Below are 23,508 nucleotides of genomic sequence, written 5' to 3'. Positions count from 1 at the left end.
CTGCCTGAAGGCAGAACCAGCCAGGGTAGGATGGGTGAGACCTGTGGCATTTGGAGCCCAGGTGCTTCTGGAGTTTGGGTGCCAGCTAGAGATTGTTTCAGAGAGGCTACAACAGGAAAATCCCAAACTTGCTTAGAGGCTTGGGGAGAAATGAAAAGAAAGCCTAGCCAGGTGGGGCTGAGCCTGTGTAGGTGGCTAAAAAGCCATAGGCAAACGGTTTTTCATGAAATCATACCCATGGTGGGCGTCAACTGTAGCACACAAATAACAAACCCCAGAGACAGATATTGGGGTTCAACCTAAAGATCAGAAGACAAAGCAGCGAAACCACTGGAGTTCCTACCTCTATGAAATTCTTCAGCTGAGAGAGCGAGCTGCTGTCTTATCCTGCTTTATATTCCTCGCTAGTGCTGGGATTAAAGGTGTGTGCCACCACTGTGGTGTGTAGGGCTGACTAGTGCGACTGTTTTGTGGCTGTTCTGATTGTCAGGCAAGCTTCATTTATTAAATACAAATGAAATAGCACTACACCTGGGCCTTTTCTAAAAGGTTCCAAAAGTTCTCTGAAAGGAAGCATCTGGGATGTAAGAGACAGACACGCGTATAGGCTCACAATGGGACATTTCACCTGTTGTCTATCAGTGTATCGTAGTCTCCCTTACCTGAGGTTTTGCTGTGACTTCAGTTTGCTGATACTCAATCACTGTCCCAAAATGTCACATAGAAAATTCCGGAAGTGAGTCATTGCGAAGTTTGCAGTAGCATGATGGAATCTTGGTTAAATAGACCCCATGTGAGACACCTTACTCAGTTTACCCACTCTGCAATCTGCACACCTCCCTCTAGACACCCCTGGGGAGGCCTTCTGGGTTTCAGCCCTCCTGCTGTGTGCTGGTATTCCGGTGACACCTGAGAGCCTCCCTCGTGTCCCCATTCATGCCTATCACCTCATCAGCCTGTCATGTAGGCACAGGAAAGGTGACAGCCGTGCAGTAAGATGTTCCAAGAAAGAGACCATATTCTCATAGCTTTTCTTAAAAAAAAAAAAAAAAAAAAAAAAAAAGTATGTGCATGAGTGCTTTGCCTGCATGCATCTCTGCACCATTCAGGCCTAATTTTTAATTCCTCCTTTCCAGATTTTTCTTTGTAAAAGCAAACAATGGTCAGAGACTAAGACTTTTCAAGCATTTTTTTCCCTGCGGACTTATCAGCTGCCACGATAATTCCTCTACCGCTCATCTTTCTACTGAAAGACAGACCAGGGCTCTGAGAGGAAGGGAAAATCGGTGGGGAGCAGCTGCTTTTAACTGGCGGCCCTGTGAAGCCTGCAGCTTTCCTTTAGAGCACAGCAACTTTCAGTTCCCAAGCTGTTCAGGCCTAGATGCTGGAATCAAGGGAGACATCTAGGAAACAGAGCCTGACTCTACCTTTCTGTCTGTCACTTGTAGGTCCCTTTATCTGTAACCAAGAACTTGTTACCCCACATCTGTTTTAAAATTAAATTCTAACAAATCCCAGGGGTGGCTCGTTCTCCAGGATTGGAAGGAAGCTAAGTGCTCGAAAAGCTCCCCACTCCATGCACACACAAACCAGAAGGAGCACAAGGTGCCACATAAAATGCTCACATAGCTTGTATGGGATCCTGGGTACAATTCTGGGTGGGGGGGGGGGAAGGGGAATCTATATTTATATTTGACTTCTTTTGTCATTTTATTTTATTTAAGATGAAGTCTCATGTAGCCCTGGCTGGCGCAATGCAAATGTGGCAGACGGTAGTATCTATTAAATGTGGTTGGTTTAAGATGTATTGTCTAATATAATCCTTCCTGTGCTTTCTTGTATATTTGAAATATTTCATATTTCAATGGACTCCAAATTTCACACTTTTAGAATGGCAAAAGTTAACTTTTTTCCTTTGTTTGGCAGAGCAAAATCCTATCAATAATCAAGTTCCCAATTCCAGATGGCTTGGAAAAAACCGATTTCCTACAGACGGTCCTTCCTGGAAAAGCTATTTACCTTCAGACCTGCCTACCAGAAACTGAGTTTAAGAACATTTGAAGCATTTTGTCCTATAAGGATGGATGGGTTAGTTTTTAAGTGTCCTTATTCATATTTGAGACTTTATTTAATCTGCATGGCCTCCTCCACTGATAACCTGCTCCTGCAGGTGGCCCACAGGATACAGCCTATACTTGGTTGGAATGTCACTGTCACCAAGAAGGCACAGCTAGGTCACAGCAGGGCTCACTCTTGTGCATCCTGTGGATTCAGACACAGTGTGCTGACGTCTCTCTGCCACTTCAGCATTTTAGCCTCCTGATGCCCTAAGCCCATCTGCTCTGCCTACTCACCCTTTGGGTCCCCAACAACATGCTGTACACTGGCCTTTGGCCTCCTGTCACATAGTCGGAACTGTATCGTGTGAGGTTTCCAGAGTCACTTCTTTTACCTAGAACTATGCAATTATGTTTCTTCATATGCTGACTGCTCTTTTCCTTTTAGGGTTCACTAAAGCTCCCTTTTTACACACAGAAAGTAGTTTGCCAGACACTTTAAATGCTTACTTTAAAAGAAGTATGTACATGGTGCATTTTGCAATCTGAGAATTTCTCTCTCTCTCTCTCTTTTTTTAAATTCATTCCTTTCAACTAAAGCTTCCTGGAGTAAGGGTGTTCAAGGGAGCAATTTCATACATATTTAATTTCTTGGAACCACTTTTTAAAATCTATGAAAGGTATTTTCTTATATACATAGATATAATTTTAACTTTGGAACTACTTAAGAATTTAATGTTAAGCATATGAATGTTACAAAAATATTCAGATTTTCAAAATAGTTAGCTGTCAACATATCAGAAAAAATAAATATCATTTACCATCTAGTTCTAATGAATCTTAAGATTTAAATAAAGTAAACGTATTTAAAGCCATTTTCTGAGCAACTTATAGAAGCATTGAGTTTTAAAATCCTTATTAGAAACCACTAAAAGCTCAGACATAGTAAACACAATTTTTCTTATTTTCTTGGGTTTTAAAGTGTCCATATTTGACATGAGTAATGAAGGTTAGCTAATAACTATGTGCTAATCACGTGCCACAGCAAAGGTGAAGCAAATCTATTTCAGGAAACTGAGTCGGGAGAGAGACCATCTTTAGAGCCCCTTTGAATTTACCTGATTGCATCCACAGGCATGAAAGTCCTGTTTTCTTTTAGAACTTATCATTCTACTTAAAACCAAAACAGCATCTTAAATGTCTTCCTTGAAAGCTATGGGTCTGGGTGTATGGGGGAGCCGGGAGGAAGACTGACTACCCAGACTCAGTCTCTCTTGAACCATGATGCACTTTGGGCTGTGTGAAAATGGGAAGATAGTACAATAGTCATTATTCATTGTGCTGTTGTTATCCTTTAATTTCATTTTTAGTCTTAGCATAGTTGAGAATAACTGTTAATTCCTGAGATTAAAAAGACATCAAAATGTTTCAAAAAGATGGAGGAAAAAATAAAGCATTAAGTTTTCAAAATAGATCTCTCAAGAGTCCAAAGAACCTATACTGGAATAAATTCTTTTCCTTTTAAGGATATCCAACTTAAGATATAATATAAATAATAAGTAATGAACTTATGTCAGTTCTTTTAAAACAAAATTTTAGACTTTGTGTGTGTTTTAGGTGTGTTTGTTGTAAGCACGCATGTGTACCACATTTGTCTGGTGCCGGCAGAGTTCTGAAGAGGGTATCAGATGACCCGGAACTGCCGTTACACGTAGCTGTGAACTACCAGGTGGGTGCTAGGAACCAAACCCCATTCTCTGTGACAGCAAGAGCTTTTAACCACTGCACCAGCTCTCCAGTTCCCAAATATCAACTTTCTTAGCTGTAACTCCTACTAAACTTGTTGATGGACTGAGAGATGCTGTCTTTATGATCATAAAATATTTTCAGTTAATGTACACTTGAGAATTTTTTTCTCAGTAAATTGAAAATTTTAGAAAGGCCAATCACATGGATGTCAGTATAGAACACAGGTCAGGGGTTCCAGCCCATTTTCTTTGTGGCATTCATTCCCTAAAGGCCTGGTCATGTGGTCACACGTAGCAATTTTTGTGTTTGGAGATCCTATCAAATGAGACATCATTATCCTGGGGTAGACACTGACACACACACCTCTCCCCTCCACACACAAAGGTCTTTCTTCCCCCAGCTATTACAAGAGAAAGAACACTGGACACCAAGTGTTCTCAGTCATAATTTCAAAGCACCCACAGAGGCCAAGTCTGCAGCAGGATCTACTTCCAGTGAGCAGATGCTTCCTACACTGGTGTTTTTTATGAGCCCACTCAAGACCTTGGGCGTCTCAAGGCACAAGAGACTCTGGTTTGTAAATATCCAGCTGCAGCAGAAGTTAGGGAAGTTCAGCCCCTTAGGAAACACTTGAAAAAGTGTGTTTTGCTGTCCCTGGAAGCAAGTCTTTTTCTAACCATTTACCATACTCTCTTAAGGACAACACCATTAGGAAGAAACAGATGGGGCGAGGAACAATGTCGAGTAACAAAAAGCCCTAAAGGAATGGTCATGAGGTAGCTTAGATTAATCTTCCTCACTAAACTCCTGGTATCATTTTTCAGTGAGCGATGCACTCAAGAGCGGACAAAGGTTGACAGCCTCCTAGCCTAGAATAGTTACCACCTTATACTGGACGAGCTTATACACTAGCTGACACGACATGGGACCAAGTCCTGGTCTTTCCAGCAGGTTTCAGACGCAACAGTAAGCAGTAGTTCTGAGAGCTGGGATGACACTATGTACTAGAGCTAATCAAAGACAATTAGAAGAGGTTGAGGTTATAAAGACAGAACTATTGTCTCAGCTCACGTGGGGAAGTAAAAGTGGACAGGGTATTTTATAACTCTTCAAGCAGAGGGGGCTGGAAAGAGCAGCAAGTAGTGAGAATATCCCGACTACATGAATGATCTAAGTAGTAAAGAAAGAGCAAAGAGGGAGAGCAGAAAACAGTGAGTTAGGGAACAGAACAGTCAGGGCAATGAGCCAGACTGACTGCTGGAGACATTCTGAATCCACAATGTTTAGCTATGCTTCCCCCAGTTAAGCTTCATATTCCTGAGTCTTTTCTAACCTCTCTTCCTTTACAAGTGATCTAAGGTGCATTTCTGATTCTTGCATCCAAACGGTTCTCAAACAGCTACATGCAGCTGTATCTTTCATACTGTTTCCAGCCATGGTGATGAAACCTCTCTGTGATGGCCTTCTTACTGTCCAAGGAGGAAACCTGTTAGACGCTAAGGTTTACTAGGCCACTCCTTCAGGGCAGACCAGCATGGTCACGCAGTCTTCACAGTCGTCATCCCCTTTAGAGAGCGGCAAAGCCGGCACAGAGATTAACTCGCTCAAGGCCACACAGTCAATAGTGATAAAGCTGATCGACTGTTTATTTATAATACAAAAGACATATAAAAATTATATACATGCATTTGTCAGGGTTTCTGTCAGTAAATTTTTGATAACCGCCTACTATGTACAAAATACTAATATAAACAATATAAACTAAGAAAATAACCATTCAATATTACAAATACAAACTAAGAAATCGGTTATTCAATGTTACAAATATAAAGTCCTTTTAAATACAACTATCAAAATAATAATAATCTCTGGTGGACCACCAAAAGAAGTTCTTCCAAATTAAGTTTTTCAATATCCAAGATGCCTCCTTTAAAACAGAAGGAAATAGATTCGAACAATGCGATCTTCAAGGTTCACATCATCTCCAAACACTGGAACACCTGATTATTTGCTGCAAGCCAGACTCACGTTAAAATAAACCTTGACCTCACAGAGAAGTTTATATTCATAAACACACTGCAGATAATTAAAGACATGTAAGCTGCACGCACATGCATCTTGAAGGAAGGCGAGATGAGGCAGTTCTCACGGAAGGTGGTGAGCTGCCATGGACTCTGCTTCTCTTGATTTTCTGAGCAGGGATCGTTTGAGGGCACTAATTTTCTCGTCCAGCTCAGCCAGTGAATAGTTCTGCTGGAAACAGGACGAACACACATTGCTGAATAAGACTTAAGTTTCTTCATGCAGACAGAGTGCCAAGTGAACTATACATACCAGACTATTCAGCAGCATATTAGTGTGTGGCAGTTCTGTATGGTGATTGTGCCATAATTTAAAGGCATAACTAATAAGGTTTCTATTTTTTTCTGGGCTGTAACCACTTGCCTGACATGTGTGAGGCCCTGGATCCCATCCCGGCAACACAGAACAAATGCATATATAAACACAGTGCCATGCTGCCCTGTTTCTTCCTTAAGACAAAGCACTCATGGAGTTTTTATGCTTTGAAAGACTAAAAAAACGTTTTGTAAAAACAAAACAACCCCCCCCCCCCCCGTGAAAAACAAACAGTGAAGAATTAGCTTAAAATACCCAGAACTTTCCTCCCGAGGGACTAACCACATCTGGGAAACAAAGGCTGCTCTCAAGAACGAACTCAAAAATTTATAATAAACATGTAACAAGCTAATCTGAGGAATACGGGGTAGTGAGGCAGGGCCTCACTATGTAGTATAGGCTGGTCTTGAACTTCTGACCCTTCACCATCCTCCCGAGTGCTACAATTTAAAAAGTTTCCCCAATGTTACATCATTAAGGCTAGCAAAATCATACTATTATTGCAAACTGAACTAATAAAGTACTTGGCAGAGAACTAAGCTGCAATTGTGTGTGAGAGAGGTCAGGAGTGTGTGCCTGTGCATACACATGCCTGTGGAGGCCAGAGACTAACACAGGTATCCTCCTCAACTGTTCCCCACCTTACTTTCTGAGACAGGGTCTCTCATGGAACTGGCCAGCAGGTGAGCCAGTAAGCATGCACCTCCCAGTGCTGAGGAACAGACCTACACCACTAAGCCCTGCTTTGGATGCAGGTGCTAGGGGCTGGAACTCAGGTCCTCTTGAATGTGCTATAAGTACTTTGCCCACTAAGCTATCTCCCTGGTCATGAAATCACTCTCTTTTTGATATAGGTAATGCTAATTAGTAGTGCCCACAATAGGGAAAGTGGGAAGAGACTGAAGTTATTACATCATTTAAGTGTTTTCTAACCTAAATATTCTTCAATTAAAAACAAGCAAAGATTTTTATATTGAGTTAGCCTGTTGGAGTCATTCTACACTCTTAAAGTAAAACTATTTTCCTAATTCAACCTAAAGTCTGCCAAGCTTCAGCCTAAATGCAGCCAGAGTGGACACTTTCATTACTAAGATAGAAAGCTCATCAATCCAGAAGGAAGACACAGTAACTTACTTGAGAGGGTTGGACTTTTCTTCTTTTTCCAGAGAAGTTCTAGTTTAAAAGTAACAAAATAATCATTATTTAGAAAATATCACCATTACTTCCTTTATAGAAGACTGCAATACACAAACAGCCTCTGGGAACCCAAAGCAGAGCTCCAAACTTGCCAGGCATTGGCTACAAAGTTATGGGGCAGAGGAGGGCACTGTTACTGTGCAACAGTGTAACAGCAAGCTCCTCTGTAAAGACCCCCTTCTCTTTCCTTCCCAGCTAATCACAAGGGCGCACTGGGAAAGAGGTGCTCTTGGAATTTTCTACTTGGATTCTTTTAAAAGAATCTTCCCATTCTGGGAAACTAACCAAGGGAAGCAACAGTGGATAGAGGAAAAGGGAATTTGGTATACCGCACTAAACACACACACACACACACACACACACACACACACACACACACGCACGCACGCACGCACGCACACACGCACGCTTACAAACAGACATCTTTGACCACTGAAAGCACTGTGACTGAGACAACAGCTCCTTATCCACTGTGTGACTCAAAGGAGTGTCTACCTCATCCCAATGCTCTTGCTTAGAAGCTGACATGCACACGGCCCAACTATAGCTAATGAGGAAGGATGCTGGGGATCAAGGAGAAATTTTCTGCAAACTTCTCTTGTGAGAAACAAAGAACAGTCCCTGTGGGCCACTACTGTATGTGGATAAAACACCTAAAGTTTATAGCAGCCTTGCCATCTACCAAAGGAAGAAGCCGACACCAGATAGAGCCAAGAGGAGCAGGAACTCAAGTATTTCTCAACCATGACTTTGCCACAAGATCAGCCCTGAGCTCTGTGTCTCACTGTTTTATAATTCCCACACTGTTTGAGTTGGTTTGGATTCATATTTCTTACAGATGGGCTAAAGAGACAGCACAGAGGTGGAACACTTGCCCTGCATGACCGAATTCTTTTTATACTTTTGTCTTAGTTCACAACATCAGAAACCACTGCATGGAAATTTGAAAAGGAACATTCTGGCAAAAATTCCTTGGCTGCTACCAAAGGGGTCAGGGGTCAGTCAGGGAGCCATGGTTGACTTTGTGTCATGAAGTCAGTCTAACAGTCCAGCAGTGACTTCTTCTCCAAATAGTCAACAAATTAAAAACAAAACAAAACAAACAAACAAACAAAAAAAAACAACAGCCACAGAAGCCACCAAATATTAGAAACTTCAATGCTATATCCAGAGGGTTTTTTTTTTTTTTTTCTTTTCCAGGCAAGGATTTACTGAAATCATTTAGCAGGGAAGTGGCTTATGAAAACAGTATTTGCAAGGATTTATGATAGTTTAGCAATACAACATCAACCAAGAATGAAGAGACGGTGCCATGTTAGTTTAACTGTGAGGTAAGGTCCTGAGATGGGGACAGGAAGGGAAACAAACAGGTAAGAGAGAAAAGCTGCCAGCTGTTGGAGCGGATGTGGGACGAGAGCAAGGAAATGTGCAGTTTCTGGTTAGTAAAATGACTCCATCATTGATAGAAACAGAAAATTTGGAGGGTGATGCTCTTTAGCGGACTGTGAGTTTGAGGGCACCGGAGGGTGTGCAGACAGAAACAACCTAAGTCTCCTGACTTACATGACCTGCACTTGAGACAGCGGAGAGAACCGGTGCTGAAGAGCAGGCGCGCGAGAACTCAGCAGCACTCCAAAGCTTACTGACCCCGCGGCTGCACAGGAGAGAATGAGAACCACAGATGGAGATAGCTGGGGAGAGTCGGGGTCAGAAAGGAGGGGCGATGGCAGGTTGGGATGAAGTGGTGCCTTGTGAAAAATGGATTTCCAGATCTTTAAAATTATGTCTTTGGATGGAAGCCACCCTTATGGATTAGTACTAGAAAAGCCACACAAAGGTTAATACCACAAAACCAGAGAGGTTTAAAGATTCAGACTAACTCTGTCCTCTGAACTTACGCACAGATGTGACAAAAAGCCAAAGGGAAAGATTTCATACTGACATTCCATAATAGAGCGAGCCCTCTCTAGGAGCCACCCACCTCATCTGGAGTAAAGCCAACTCGAGTTGGGGGGGGGGAGCCGCTAGCCCCACTTTGGGTGCCAAACTGTTGGCGAGCGGTCAATAGAATTAACCAGACTAGCTTTAATATAAAATATTTAGCTTTAATATAAAATATTTAGCTTTAATAAGGGGAAGAAAGCCAGGGTTCCAGTGGAGCACAGGAAAACAAAGAGCAAAAACAAACGCACACAGATGTTTTATAGACTATTTGTGGCCGTGGGGGGGGGGGGGGGGACGACACACACCCCACAGACAAGGTGAATGGCTGAGCTTCCCCATCACTGGAGGAATTGAGAAGTCTGCATGCCCTCATGCCCTGCTCTCTCTGTAGAGCAATGGCATAAGGTGACTATTATCCTCCAGTGCACAGAAAAGACTGTGGACTAAACTCCTCTAGCTTCTCTGGTTAGGTCATAGGAAACACTGAGCCCTTATATGTCTTAAGGAGTGATCTTTTGTTGGAAATTAAATTTCTGAACTATGAAAAGATTTTAATTGAAATGTTTTTATATAGATTCACATACAGGTAAATTCTAAACATGGAGACGTTTCTAAAAGCTGGATAGAGGTTGATTATCATGGGTGACTTTGAAGCACAGCATATGAAAAGGTGGACATTAACAAAAAGAAAAAAGAAAACTATATTTGAATCACAGAACAAAAAACTAAAGTTCTTCTCATTTATTGAAAAACAAACTCCCAAGTAAACTACTATAAAAAGCAGAAAATTATCAATATGTGCTACATCTTTTAATGTAACTGTTCTAAAAATCTGACCCATAAACAAGGAAATGTCTCAATATAGTACTTTAAAGTTTTTAAGACTAGCTTACTAGTATATTATAGTATATTTTAAAGATACAATTTTTATGAGTATTTCTGAAGATTAACTTTGCACTGACTGCTCTTCCAGAGGACCTTGGTTCAATTCCCAGCACCTGTAACTCCAAGATCTGACACCCTCACACAGACAACATGCAGGCAAAACACCACTGCACATAAAGTAAAGACAAGTCTAACAAGAAAGACGAGCTGTAAACGGTGGTGCTTGGCACCAGGAAAGAACTAGCATGGCTCACCAGTTTATGCTCACAGCGCTGTGCTCATACTGGAGAACTTACTTTCCTTATGTTTTCACGTTTCTTTTTTTTAATTTGGTTTTTTGAGATAGGGTTTCTCTGTGACCTGGAACTCACTCTGTATAGCAGGGGGCCTCAAGCTTAGAGATCCGCCGGCCTCTGTCTCCTGAGCGTGGGATTAAAGATATATGCAACCATGCCGGGCTTCACATCTCTTTCTTGTTCTCTTTTGAACCTTTCAAGGTGCACCCTGGGTCACTCCAAATGGACGAGACATCAAGTGAATGAGTAAATAAATGGACAGAGCATGCATCAGCTGGTTAGTAGACTCTGGACAGAAGTCTAAGCTATGGGCTATACAGTGAGAAGCAGGGTGAGGTCAGGGCTGCCTCAAACACTGATGCCAAAGAAGATGCTCAGTAGGGAAAGACTTTTTCAATGTCCTCTAGAACGGGGGTTAAGAATGAACCTACAGTTCCAAAACTGCAGGGTCTCCCTGACAGAGGACAGCAACAGGCTATCCTGAGGGAGCTCCACTGAGGGCTCAAAGAGCCACATTACAACTTCCATGACAAGACTCTTTTCTCTCTTTTTCTGTTTGTTCATTTGTTTGGTTTTTGTTCTGTTTCTTTGTTTTGTTTGATGTTTGGTTTTTCTTTTAAATTTGGTTTTGATCTAGGGGGAAGTAACAAGGGCAGAGAGCGAATGTGAGGGGATGGGAGATAAATGGGATCAGAATGCATGATGTGAAATCCACAGAGAACCAATAAAGGTTAAATGAAAGAAAGAATGAATGAATACGGGTGGAGGAATCACACAGATATAGGCCAGTCCTTCATGAAAGAAAGGTCTGTGTTAGGGTAAACAAAGTGGACGAGTGTGTGAGGTGTGGCCGGTTTACCTGTGAGAAATGTGCCTATTTTATGAGCTGAGTGAGAGTCCGGAGGATGGACCAGCGAGACAAGGAACAAGCTCTAAAAGGAAGGGCCTGCCGTCTCTCAAGACCACAAGCAGAGTCACGGCTAAGCCACTGCAGGCTGACTTATGACATGAGGATGGTTTGACAGAATTTTCAGAGTTGATAACGAAGGAGTTCCTACATTTTAAAGATATTCAGAATCAGACTTTTTAAAGAAGCAGATAATCACCTTCATATGACTGAACTTTTCTTTGAATTTAAAACAGTGTTTCACACATGGATCAACTGAGTGTACTGACACATAACAAAGATTATAAACCAAAATAAGGCTTTGTTTTTAAAAGACATCAGTACTTACTACAGATTGAAAGTATTCAGGAGAGATGCCCTCCAACTCAAGGATTTTATCTTCAAGCTTCTTAATTCTCTGATAAATGTCTCTTGGTACTGGACCACCTAAATTTATGAGGTAAAAATGCTAAAATCTTAATGAATAATTCTGTTTTTATCATTTTTATACTTAAAATACCATGTATACATAAGAACAAAAACACTTAAACTTAGGGAAAAAGCACAGAGGAAAGCAAAATAAACTGAAATCCTGAACTCATAGCTTCACCCTGAGTTGCAATTTCACTTTGAGTTCTGAGACAAATTACAGACTCTGCTTTCTAAATACTGCTTATGCGCCTCACAATGCTATAAGTGTTTTACAAAATTCATTTTATGAGCTACTGAAAATAGTGTTTCTAATAGGTGTTGGTAGCTCCTTAAAAGGTGACTACTCAGCAGTGACAAGATGACAATTCCATGTGATGGCTGTGTTTATCCATCATTTCCTGCAACTTCTACTTCTAGGACCTTGAGAAGCAATGAGAGGGGTTTTCCCATAATTCTCCACTGTACTTCTTTTGGAAGAGGGCATGGTGTACTGAAGATACTTAAACAACAAGTTCATTATTATATTCAGATTCTCTCTACTCCTTCAGACATCAGCACTGTGACCTGCTTGGTCTAGACCCCAGTCTCTCTGGTAAGTACTGTGTCTGCTACGTGTTTGAGAGTTAGAGAACTATTAAAGAATTTTTAGCCGGGTAGAAACAAGATCGGATACGAGCTTGAAAAACTGCAATTTGGCCACAGGGTGAAAAATAACCTAGAGGAGGGAGTTTAGTGACAAACAAACTTTTTGTCTGTCTTTTGTCACCCCAGGACAGCGATTACAGGCGCTTCATCTACACCAGTAGCTGTGCAGAGAGAAGCAGAAACATGTAGGAACATGTAGGAGGAGAATCAAGAGCATGGTAACTAACAGGGAAGACTGTTTGCTTCCCCGCTGTCACTCACTCTGACATCCTGGGCAAGTTGCTTGAGCTCTCTGGACTTCAGCCCGCTGCCTTCCCCCAGGAACAGCACACACTTCCACAGAGTGTGTGTAAGTGCTAAGCTGGCACAGGCAGGACACTTCCACAGAGAGAGTGCTGTTCAATAAATATGGGTTCACTTTTCCCCTGGCGCTTATTCATTTATGGTTATTGTCAGGAGTGCACTGAGGACCAGGGCCACATTTATCTATCTGTTGTACTGGCAGGGTGGCTAAGAACAATAGAAGTGGTCAAGGAAGTTCTGAAGTCGGCCTCAGCAGTGCATTTCATTCATTTCCTGTTGGAACTTCAGTGACCGAGGCTGACAGTCTATTCAGAATTTGTTTCCCAGTTTAGAAAGCGGAAAGTGCAGGGAGAAAAAGCAGAAAACCAGACCTCTATAGATTCCTCACCTTAGCAACTGTTTCATGCACCTAGGAAGAGGGCTTTACAAAGAATTCAAGGAAAATTCGGAAGCTAAACGAATCTAATTTCCTTAAGACTTGAAAGTCACATTACAGAATGCCACCTAACTCGACTCACCCGTCTGCAGCCGCAGGTGAGCCTCGATGTTCTGGAGCCGCTCCTCCACAGCCTCATTACCACAGTCTCGGAGCATGCCCGCAGGCTTGGGACCTGAGCCCGCGATCCCTTCTGGTCGGGTCTGTGGTCCGTATGTATTCACAACTCTAGAAACTAAGTTAAGAAACTTTTAGGTCCATGTGAATTTATGTTTCAAAAACAGAAATTCTCTCTCCCTAACAGTATATTTTTTCTCATAACGGTCACCTAATCAAAAGCTCAAAAAGGAAGAAAGGCAATGCTTTTGTTTTAGAATAAAGTTTAGATGGGAAAAGTATTTCTATTCCATATTGTTATGAAGCTCCACAAACTTCTGCCAGTGACAGATATCATATGGCAGCTACTTACCCTTCACATGACTTTTAAATCCAGGATAAGGAGTAAAGACGGCATCAGTTCTTGCACAACTATTTTCTAGGGAGAATTTGGATGAATTTAGTTCAAATATATTCTTAATTACAAATGTACGAAATTATAATAAACTTCTAACAATTCATATTTTATTCAAGAAAGAATTTAAAATAAAAATAATATAACTGCATTACTATCACATACAGACTAGTTTGGGTGATCTTTATCCTCTGAAGTAAATCACATGTGGTATTTTTATGTAATGTTCATATTCACATATAGAAAAACCATTAACATTAAATGTCATAACTTGTGATAGCTATTACTAAGTTCCATTGACCTTTGGGGAAAAAAATTCACATATTCTAGAGCACCATATTCTAACTCCATTATAGAAACAGAAACCAATTTACCAAATTATCTTTAAAAACTTTCAGCATTTTTGTTATTACCAAATTAGTGAACATCTTACAGAGGGATGGACTGATTGGATATTTTATACTTCTTTTTTAATCTTCAGATAAAAAAGGACACTGAAGTCTCAAGTACAATATACACAGAAGTCTCAAGTACAGCACACACCACCTCTATTCCTGGATTTCCAATGTTTATTTAAAAATTCCTAATCAGAAGGCATCACAGCTCTTAAGCTTACTTTTTAAAAACTGTAATTTTAGAAAAGACATGTAAAATTTTCCCAATATTTTTACCAAAGTGAAACCTGTAATTTCTTTAATTAACAAATAACTTATATGGAAAGAAATTAGAGATACATTAACAAAATACATACTATTAAATATTAGCATAATTATAATCTATAAACACTATATAATACAATAACATAGAAATATACGCTAATATTTGAAGTAACAGTAAAATTATACATTGGCAGTAAATTTTCTGTTAAATTCCCATTATTTTATAAAAAATGGTTACAAATGAGTTAAGAGTCTTTTGTTATTCCATGAAATCTGATTTTTAAAAATAATTTTCTTAGATCAACTGAAAGATCTTTAAAATACACTAACACATGAAAATGTATTTTTTAAGCTTAAGTTTAACACATCTGTGATAAGACAAAATTAAACAAAATTGAAAACACACTTAATATTTTATATTTAAAGACTAAACAGACTCATTTTCTTTTCCTTGGAAATAGCTCAATATATATATAAGGGGCCTACACTTCTCTATTCTTTCCATTCTTTCATTGGTCTGAGGGTATTAAAAAAAAAAAAAAGCTATGATCCATCCCAGGGCTAGAGTCCAAATGCAGAGCCATCAGCGAGAAGTGCAGCCTGGTGTGGGGACAGTGAATGAGTGCTAGTCACTCTCCACAGCAATTCTTGCTAGCACTGTTTGGAGCCAGGGAGGGATTGAATGGGCCAAGGAGTCCTGCTGAGCATTTCAATTCTTGTCAATTTCTATCCCCTGATGGTTTATAATAATAGAGTTAGCAGGAAGCACAGAGGAATAACATTAGTGACACATGCACTTGCTCCCTCAACAAACCCTTTCTCTTGAGGTGCGTACAACTGGACTGGCGTACCTGAGATTTTGCCACTGTTACACCTGTTCTGAAATGCTAAATCTAGAGAGCCACAAAAGCTAACAGTGAAAAAGTTAAGTTTAGAACCCAAAGCGAGCTTACATTATTATGTTAAGAGCATCCTGTATCAATGTTATTATGAGTCACTTCCAGGTTCAACTGACAATTCCATGCTTATCATTAGCCAAGAGATATTAAAGGCAATAAGAAAAAATTTGGTCCAATTACAAACCTTCCTTCATATGTTTTTCCTACGATCACAAGGATAACTATGAAGTATGGCAGTGCCGACAGTGTATGGTGATCTGCAGGCACATTGCAAGACCTGCTCTGCACAACAAAAAAGGAAATACACCTAGCACTCCAGTCTTCATGGCAAGCTGGAGAGATCCATGATGAGACTCGGGAGTAAAGGGAAAACTGCCCCCTCTTGAGGAATGCTACCAGCTTTACTAAATTCACTGAATTAACATAATTCCACAGGTACATTTACAGATCTGAATGTCATATTGCTTTGTTCTTCCTGACAGCGAGTCTGAACACTGCCACCCAACATTCACCTTCACTTTCAGCTTCTCCCACCGCAGTAAACATCGTTCTCTGCAGTTACCTCCACTTGACTCTTGTGTAACCAAAATGAAAATCAGCTTGATGCCACTGCCCACTACTAAATAAAACTCTACTGCCTTAATTACCAACTAAAAACTTGTAAAACTGAATTCTGTTCTTAATGTTATTCATGTTTAAGACAAAATATTACAGCACTTGTCAAATATTTAAAATCCTATAAAAATAAACTTCTAGTTACCTTGATTACAATCAATAACATTGCAAAATTCCCTGACGTTGTTTTCATTGATTTCAGCTTGTTTTCTTTCAATAAATGCAGATATTCTCCTGTCAATCTACAAACAACAAATATTTTATCAAAACACAACAGAACTCTTAAAAGTAATGTCTCCGCCCCACCCCGCACCACCCAAACTTACTTCTGCTTTCCCAGCCTTTATCTGAACTACTTCTGGGTCAAAATGGATTTGTGTCTTTTTCACATCCAAATCACAATCTCTGAGCTTTCCTTCATCCTGTAGGTCCCCAGTGGGCTGTTTGGCATTTAGTTCACTCTTGGTCTCCGTTCCTGTCTGTCTGAGCTCTTCAGCAGCAGTTGAATTCTCTTTAAGTAAAGACTGAAGTTTTGCTAAAAAAGGCTAAAAAGAACACAGTGACATCTGCTCAGGTTCAAACTACTCTAAATTTGTGATATATTTACATAAACGGGTGCTGAGTAAATGAATATTACCAGTTATGAAATATAAAAGCTGGCAGTCAGGGATAAACAGTTCTGACTATACACGTGTTGCTGTTTCTATTACTATCGCCCTTATCGTTTGCTGTAAAAGTACTAAAAAAAAAAAAAAAAAAGAAAGAAAGAAAAAGAAAAGAAAGAAAACCTGAGGAAATTTAAATCTTTCTTTGAGGAAATCATTCTGTCACTCATCTTTTATTTTGTGCCAAATCAAAGCCTTTAGTCTCTGGCCTGGATGCCTCTTAATTAACACGTCACTCAGAGCACTAGGCTTAGCGTTCCCCTCCTTAGCAGGAGAGCAGTGCTCTCTCACTCAGCGATGCCCTGCATTATCACAGGATCTGGAGATTCTCCACTTCAAAGTGCAGTTGGCCAAAAGGAATGAGAGCATGGATATGAAGTATGTAGGTGTTACACTAAGTGAACATTCAGCCTTTTTCTGACATAGCGAGATATCTTATTGGGTCATGAAATGAAATTTTACAAAAGAAGATGAACAATGGGAGAGGAAAGAAAAAAATGAAACAAAACAAACAAAACACGCTACAAAGACCCCTAGCTGGAAACAGCTCATTCTAACTAGAGTGGGTTTAAGATAAATGGTTCTTCATAATGGAAATGCACTTACTTCTGTTCTTCTAGCCATCCCCACCCCAACATGGTCCACATTTGAGTTCTACAGCTCATTGCCTGCCCTTTAAACAAACTGTTAGCTGATATATTTTTTTTTAATCATGAAACACGGTTAAACATTCTCAAAAAGTCAATGAATGCAAGGCTGAAAATTAACACATTATTCCTAAACAATATCCCGATCATCTTTTCATACAATTTGGCTTCCATTGTCTGCTACACCAAACACTCTTCTGAAACCTCATGACATCTTAAACACAGCAGAATGACCGGGAAAACGGTTCTGCTCATCCTTGGTGCTTCACACTTCACTCTGACTCAAAAGAACCTGCAACTCCATCAATTACACTTGCAGAGATGTTCAACAACAACCAGCAAGGCCACAACACTGTTCATTTCTTAAACTGAAATATTAAAAAATGTAACAATACCATTATAAATAATTCAATATTGACTTCCAATATCAAGGGTAAATTATTTCAAATTATTAAGAGGAAATAGTGACTGGCTACTCACTAAGATGAAACATTAATGTCACAAAAATTACTTTCTTTTTAAAAACTATGCTGAAACTGTTTAATTGCAATAGACACTCCAGGATGTGTCATGCTGGGATAATGCCACTTCTTGAACCACTGAAAGCACTCCATGAGCCTCCAAACTCACCCAAGGCATGGAATCATTATCATAGCATGACTCACACCTGCCGTGTCTTATTGCTTAATTATAACCCACCATAGATGAACTGTATTGAATTTTCAGCAAAGCCTAGAATTGAATAGAACTGCATTTATTCAATTTCATACCCACATTGGCCTATTGGGCTTATATCCTGTAACTATCAACATCACTGGTGAAATGGACAGACCTAGACTCAATACAGATTTACGTAACCCTCATTAATAGCACTGTTAAGAGTGTTGAGGTAGCACTGGCAAATACTGCAGCTAATTTAACTGTAATTAATTTCTATTTTCAATACCCCAGTAAATATTTCTAATATGAAATTTACCTGTAAATACAGAACGTGCTGCTCAAGTGCAGTAAGAACCAATGCAGGCTGGGACGCTGAGAGGCTCTGCAGCCTGTTCCAATCGATTGTAATTTTCACCACATCATCTCTGAGGTTAAGCTTCAAAGGGGCAAACCAGCAATATCACAAAAATTACACGATTAAGCTGTATATCTGGGATTATCACAAATATAAGATTTCTATGGAGTAATGCATGCCTATTTGCTTGAAGTTACTAAGTTTCAATGACATAATAAATACTTTAGCTAGCTGCCATTTTAAAAATCAAAGGGTTCAGCTTTGAAACAAATGAATAAAAACACGTGCTATTATTCTAATTCTGTTCCTATGTGTGTATCATGGGGCCATCTTCGAGGGGAAGCCACTGGCGAAAGATAAAAAGATGAACCCTCTTTTGATACTTGGGTATCTAAAATATCTTTGGAAGATGTCCAAAAACAGATCTGCCCTAGCTGACTCCACTAATTCCAGCTAAGCACTCAAGTGAGGAAGCACAACCGCCTCACACAAGGTCCAGAGAGTACACTTTGTTCCACACCACATAAACACATGCCTAAAACACCCGTGACCTCAGTCTTTCCACTTTTGTTGTTTTCAAATTTAATCAGCTAAAAAAAAAAAAAAAAACCCAACTTAAAACTCAAGTAATTATTTCAAATAAAAATCAGTTACAAAATTGTTCAGCTGAAAAACAAGTGCTTTTCCTCAGCAGTATAACAAATGACCAGAACTGGATGTCCAGTGTCTTTCCAAAGGATTTTTCTAGTAAAATGTAAGTTTCATTACATGAAAATTTCTCATCAGCTAGTGATTTATTAGAACAAAATTATATCCAGAAAACTACCAAGAACCTGAATATAAAATTAATATCCTCAAATCAGTCAAAACTTTGGAGGAAAAGCTTCCATCTGTACTCACTTGACTGAGTATGAGGGAATCCCTATAAACTTTCTAAGGACATGTATCATAGCACTGTATAATGGACAGACTCCATAGTGGAAGCAAGTTAATTGTATCTTATTTTGCAAGAATATCTTATGGAAAATTAGCCATATTTTCCAAAGTAAAGATACAAGTTTCATGAGTTCAAATGTAAATATAATGAGATTTATAATATATAATATTTATTTATAATATAACAATAAAAAACCAAAACATAAAAAAAACTGTCTATGAAACCAAAGAAATCTCAGGTTCCCAAGCTAAGCAGTCAACTGTATAACAGATATAGACACTTATTGCTCAGACCAGAAGCATTAGAAGTCCCATACTTGGCAGACATAAGGAAATACGAAATTTTACATAGGCTATACTGGCAAAGATAAGCTTATAACTAAGTTAAGATTTGACGTTAAGATTAATTAGTAAGATTATTACATTCATTAATGTGCATGAAAGTAATCCATCAGCATGTGTTAACAGTCCTCCAAGAGATCTACAGTTGATTATGGCAAATTTAGATGGTTTGGGAAAAAAGCAGGCAAAGCTTAAACCAGAGCAAGGCATCAAATTCTCTAGAGAAAGTAAGTGTAGAAAAGCAATCTTAATGGTTGGATCATATTCACATAGCAATTCAGCAGAATTATGTAAGTCTTCAAAGGAAACTCAAGATACTTAGTCTTTTATGGAAACCAAACAATGTTATAAATTAATTTAAAAATGACCCCAAAATACATCCAATTATTCATTCAGCAAATTCCTCATTAACAATATGAACTCTATCTCATAACTCTTGGAACAGCAACCAGACATTCAAAAATTTCTATTAATATACTATTAACATAGATTAATCAATTATGTAAGTTCAGTAGAAACATTACTATTTTAAAAACCTAAACTAACAAACCTTTAGCTTGATAACATGGGCCAAAAAAAGGAAAGAAAACGGTTAATATTCCTATGTTTTGCATTTGGAGGAAAGAAATACTTTTAACAATTCAGTTTTATACTTTCAATTGAAAAGTACTAATAATTCAATGATACTTCAGATGAACTTAGGCATATTACAATTTACATCTTAAAAATCCTTTTAATTTGTTGCAAAAGGACACACTCCTCACGGGCAACTTATACTTGTGTATGGCTTAAATCATACATCTCAAAGTACATGATATTATTAAAGTAGCATTTAATTGATTTTTAAAAAAATCTTATATTTGACAATTGTACAAAAGCCCCTTTATTATGTTACGAAAACCTCACTTTCTCTAAACAGTTTTTGGCAAGTGGCATAAGTTAAGATTTAATCATTACTCCACTTGAACCTTTAAATAAATTCATTAAAATTTTGAAAAATTAAATACGCAAAATAATTTAGATATTCAAATCTTTTATCGATGTACATTATTTTTACATCTTCTAAACATAATGAACAAGAATATTTTTTATTTTTCTCATCTTGACAGTAGAATATTAATGAATAAATCTTGAAGTTACAAATTAATGCCAAAAAAAGTTCTCTGACTTTTGAACTTTTAAAGATCTGGGATATTACCACTAATATGTTAATAGGGAAAGTGCTTAAGACTTTGAAACTTTTTTTTGGTAAATTATTAAGCAATTGAGTTTAAAAGTTTTAATGTTTAGAAGACCACTACTATTGCATCATAACACCAAACTGAATGTACAGCTCAAAGTAGTTTGCCAGTTAAAATAAACGTACTAATGTTTTAAAATGTTTATTAAACTAATTTTTACAAGATTAATTCTTCATCCATCTAAGGTTTTTAAAAATAATTCTCAGAAGTCAGGATAATGCCCTCCTGTCATAGGTCCACTGCTCTGGACACAAACGTGTGCTGTTCCATTTCATACACTAGATCAGCCCCCAGACAAACCAGAAAACATGTTTGACAAAATATTTCTAAAAGCGGGCGATCATACTTTCGCTCCTTAGTAAAAATTAGCTGCATTGTATCATAATCGAGTTTATCTAATAAAGTGAAGGTACCTACCTTTTAAAATCGAATTTTACTATAACATTTCTGTAAGAGCGATTAGCTAATAAACAGTCACACGACAGTGGTAATGAAGTTAGAAGCGATCATACATAACTCATCCAAAAATTTACACTAAAATTTAGGCACACTGAAAGTTATATTTTAAAAATTCTTATACACCACCCTGCTCCGTTTCAAAGAGAAAAAGATGCAATAAATTATAAGAGAAACAAAACCCAGAGTAAAACACCCCCTCAAGAGTGCAGATGGCGCTAGGAAAAGTTTCAGGCCATACTAACCAGTGAATTCTGCAGTAAATACACGGGGGGCAGAAGGACTGTCAGCGCCAGGGGACCCCGCAACCCTCATCATCTCTCATGCACTGATTTTTCTGCAAGCGTTCGGCGCCAGCACCCAGGTTTTCTCCAGACCTTGGTACTCACTCCCGTCACCGCGTGTGCAGCTGGTCTCTCCCGGCCCCAGGCCGCTGGGCCCCGGCTCCTCCCGGTCACGGCAGCCGCGGGCGGCCTCGGCATCCCAGCTGCAGGCACCGGGCCAGAGGGCTCCGCGGCCCCCGCCTCCGAGAGAACTAGGGGGAGAGGACCGGGATGCTCCCCACCGCACCTCCACTTACCTGTCCCGTCAGGGTGTGCAGGGAACGAAAGAGTTCGCAGAGCACCTCGCGGGTGAGGAGGGGGCTGGAACTTCGCTCCGGGTTCCTCTCGCTGCTGCTTGAGGAACTCGGCTCTGCAGCTGCAGCCATGACACCTTCACGGCAGCCCCCAACCGCGGCGGAGAGCGCTCGCCCCCGCCCCTCCCTCTCGGGCTTCGTCGCACTGAGATGACGTAAAACACAGCGTCTGCCTTCGCTCTGAGGGTAGGCCCCACCCTCTCCGTATGACAGACACGCACAGAGACCAATCAAGAGCAAGATCGCCGAGCTCGGAGGGAAGGTGGAGGGCTGACTACTGCGAGGCGGGACCCTCTGGTGATGTTTCTCGAGGGTCGCTGTGGCTTAGAAGTCTAGCTTGGCTCTTAGATGCTCCGTGTGACTACTGGCATATTGAGTCCCGCTATCAAAATTTAGAATGTTAACATGGCGACGTGGAGATGTCTTGGGAAAGAGTGGGTCAGCGATGGAGCGGGGACTGGAAAATTCACCCAGACACGAAGAATGTAAGAAAAATAAAAGGGCTTCATTATGCCTCATTTTCCTACCAGGAAACGACATTGATGACCACATCTGCAAAAACAGTTTGTGTCAAATTTCTAACTTGCAATAGTTGCTCAGTGCGATAAGTGGACCCTCAGTCCTAAAATAGTTTAAATATAAATTCAATAGAAATGTAAGCCAACTAATTTCATGTAACCACACTCTTTCAAGTTAAGGTAGAAAATTAAATTGATACTTGTTAAGTCGATATTCGTCAGGTATTATTAGATAGCTTTATTATAACCGAAAAGGTTATAATTTTATAAGGGAGAATGCTATTAAAATTTTATAACAAGCTTAAGAGACAAAGAACAAAAGATTTAAAGCTTGCTGGGCTCAGCACTCAGAGGGTGGCAGAGACAGGCAGATCTCTTGAGTTCAAGGCCAGCCTGGTCTACGGAGCACATGCCAGGACAGTCGGGCTACAAAGAGAAATCCTGTTACCAAAACAATGAAGCAAACAAAGCAAAAGCAACAAAAACATTAAACCCCTCATTCTGATAGTTCAGTACATTTAACATACAGAAAGTAGAGGTACAGACTTAAAGTGTATTCTGTAGTTTGAGAACAGGCTGAGTGGACGAAGAAATAAGAACCGAGAGACACCGGGTTAAGGACAGGAAAAATCAAAGAACTCCTTTGACCTGTCTAACGAGTCTTTTACTCAGTTATTTCTAAAGATTTCTGGTATCATCAGACTTAACAGAATCTTGAGAAAACTTGCCTGTTTCCTTGCTAGCAGTAAGATGGAACACACCTGATAGCACTCGTATTTGATGTTTGGTGATGGAGCCTGTGTGAGATGCAAACCCAAATCAAGCAAGCCTCTTAGTCAAGTTTCTTGTCCTTATAGCTAAAAGAAATTCACAATTTGTTGCACAGTTAGTACATTTTTGTCTCTTATTCTCTTGTTAATGGGGGATAATTGTAATGTGGAATCTAAGAGTCCTTGCTCTGTTCCAAGTAATGAACTTCAGATATATATATATATATATATATATATATATATATATATATATATATATGGAACATTTTATTACACATTTGGGAATGATTAAGGTGCTGCTCATTCTTTTCTTTGTCACGACCGATTTTGAAATCCAAGTTTTTAATTTCACTATTTTTATTTTTAATTG

General features: G+C 39.5%; 1 protein-coding gene across 3 annotated transcripts; it reads right to left on the bottom strand.

The window, feature by feature from the left end:
* Positions 1-5,428: 5,428 nt before the first annotated feature.
* On the bottom strand, positions 5,429-21,984 carry LOC119818662 (MAP3K12 binding inhibitory protein 1). 3 transcript variants are annotated; one of them, XM_038336333.1, is made up of 9 exons: positions 21,794-21,984; positions 18,200-18,319; positions 16,238-16,456; positions 16,057-16,153; positions 13,697-13,762; positions 13,310-13,462; positions 11,761-11,858; positions 7,338-7,376; positions 5,429-6,059 (listed from the first exon to the last, which is right to left on the bottom strand). In XM_038336333.1, the coding sequence occupies exons 1-9, from the start codon at positions 21,920-21,922 to the stop codon at positions 5,952-5,954; spliced, it is 1,029 nt and encodes a 342-aa protein (XP_038192261.1). In that variant the 5' UTR covers positions 21,923-21,984; the 3' UTR covers positions 5,429-5,951. The 3 variants fall into 3 exon arrangements, with proteins under 3 accessions (XP_038192261.1, XP_038192262.1, XP_038192263.1); XM_038336334.1 differs by having other exon boundaries at positions 5,429-6,056; XM_038336335.1 differs by lacking the exon at positions 11,761-11,858.
* Positions 21,985-23,508: the final 1,524 nt, after the last annotated feature.

The sequence above is a fragment of the Arvicola amphibius genome, chromosome 7, assembly GCF_903992535.2.
Source record: "Arvicola amphibius chromosome 7, mArvAmp1.2, whole genome shotgun sequence".
Taxonomy (NCBI): Eukaryota; Metazoa; Chordata; class Mammalia; order Rodentia; family Cricetidae; genus Arvicola; species Arvicola amphibius.
The sequence above is the reverse complement of the archived record's forward strand: the minus strand, read 5'-3'. Positions and strand labels throughout refer to the sequence as shown.

Bases quoted from the DNA above. Each gene is read 5' to 3' on its own strand.
- LOC119818662 (XM_038336333.1), bottom strand. From the start codon at position 21,922: ATGGCTGCAGCTGCAGAGCCGAGTTCCTCAAGCAGCAGCGAGAGGAAC. The intron at 13,763-16,056 runs GTAACTAGAAGT...AATTCTCCCTAG, and splicing joins TGTTATTGATTGTAATCAAG to AAAATAGTTGTGCAAGAACT. The intron at 6,060-7,337 runs GTAAGTTACTGT...TCCTGTTTCCAG, and splicing joins GAAAAGTCCAACCCTCTCAA to CAGAACTATTCACTGGCTGA.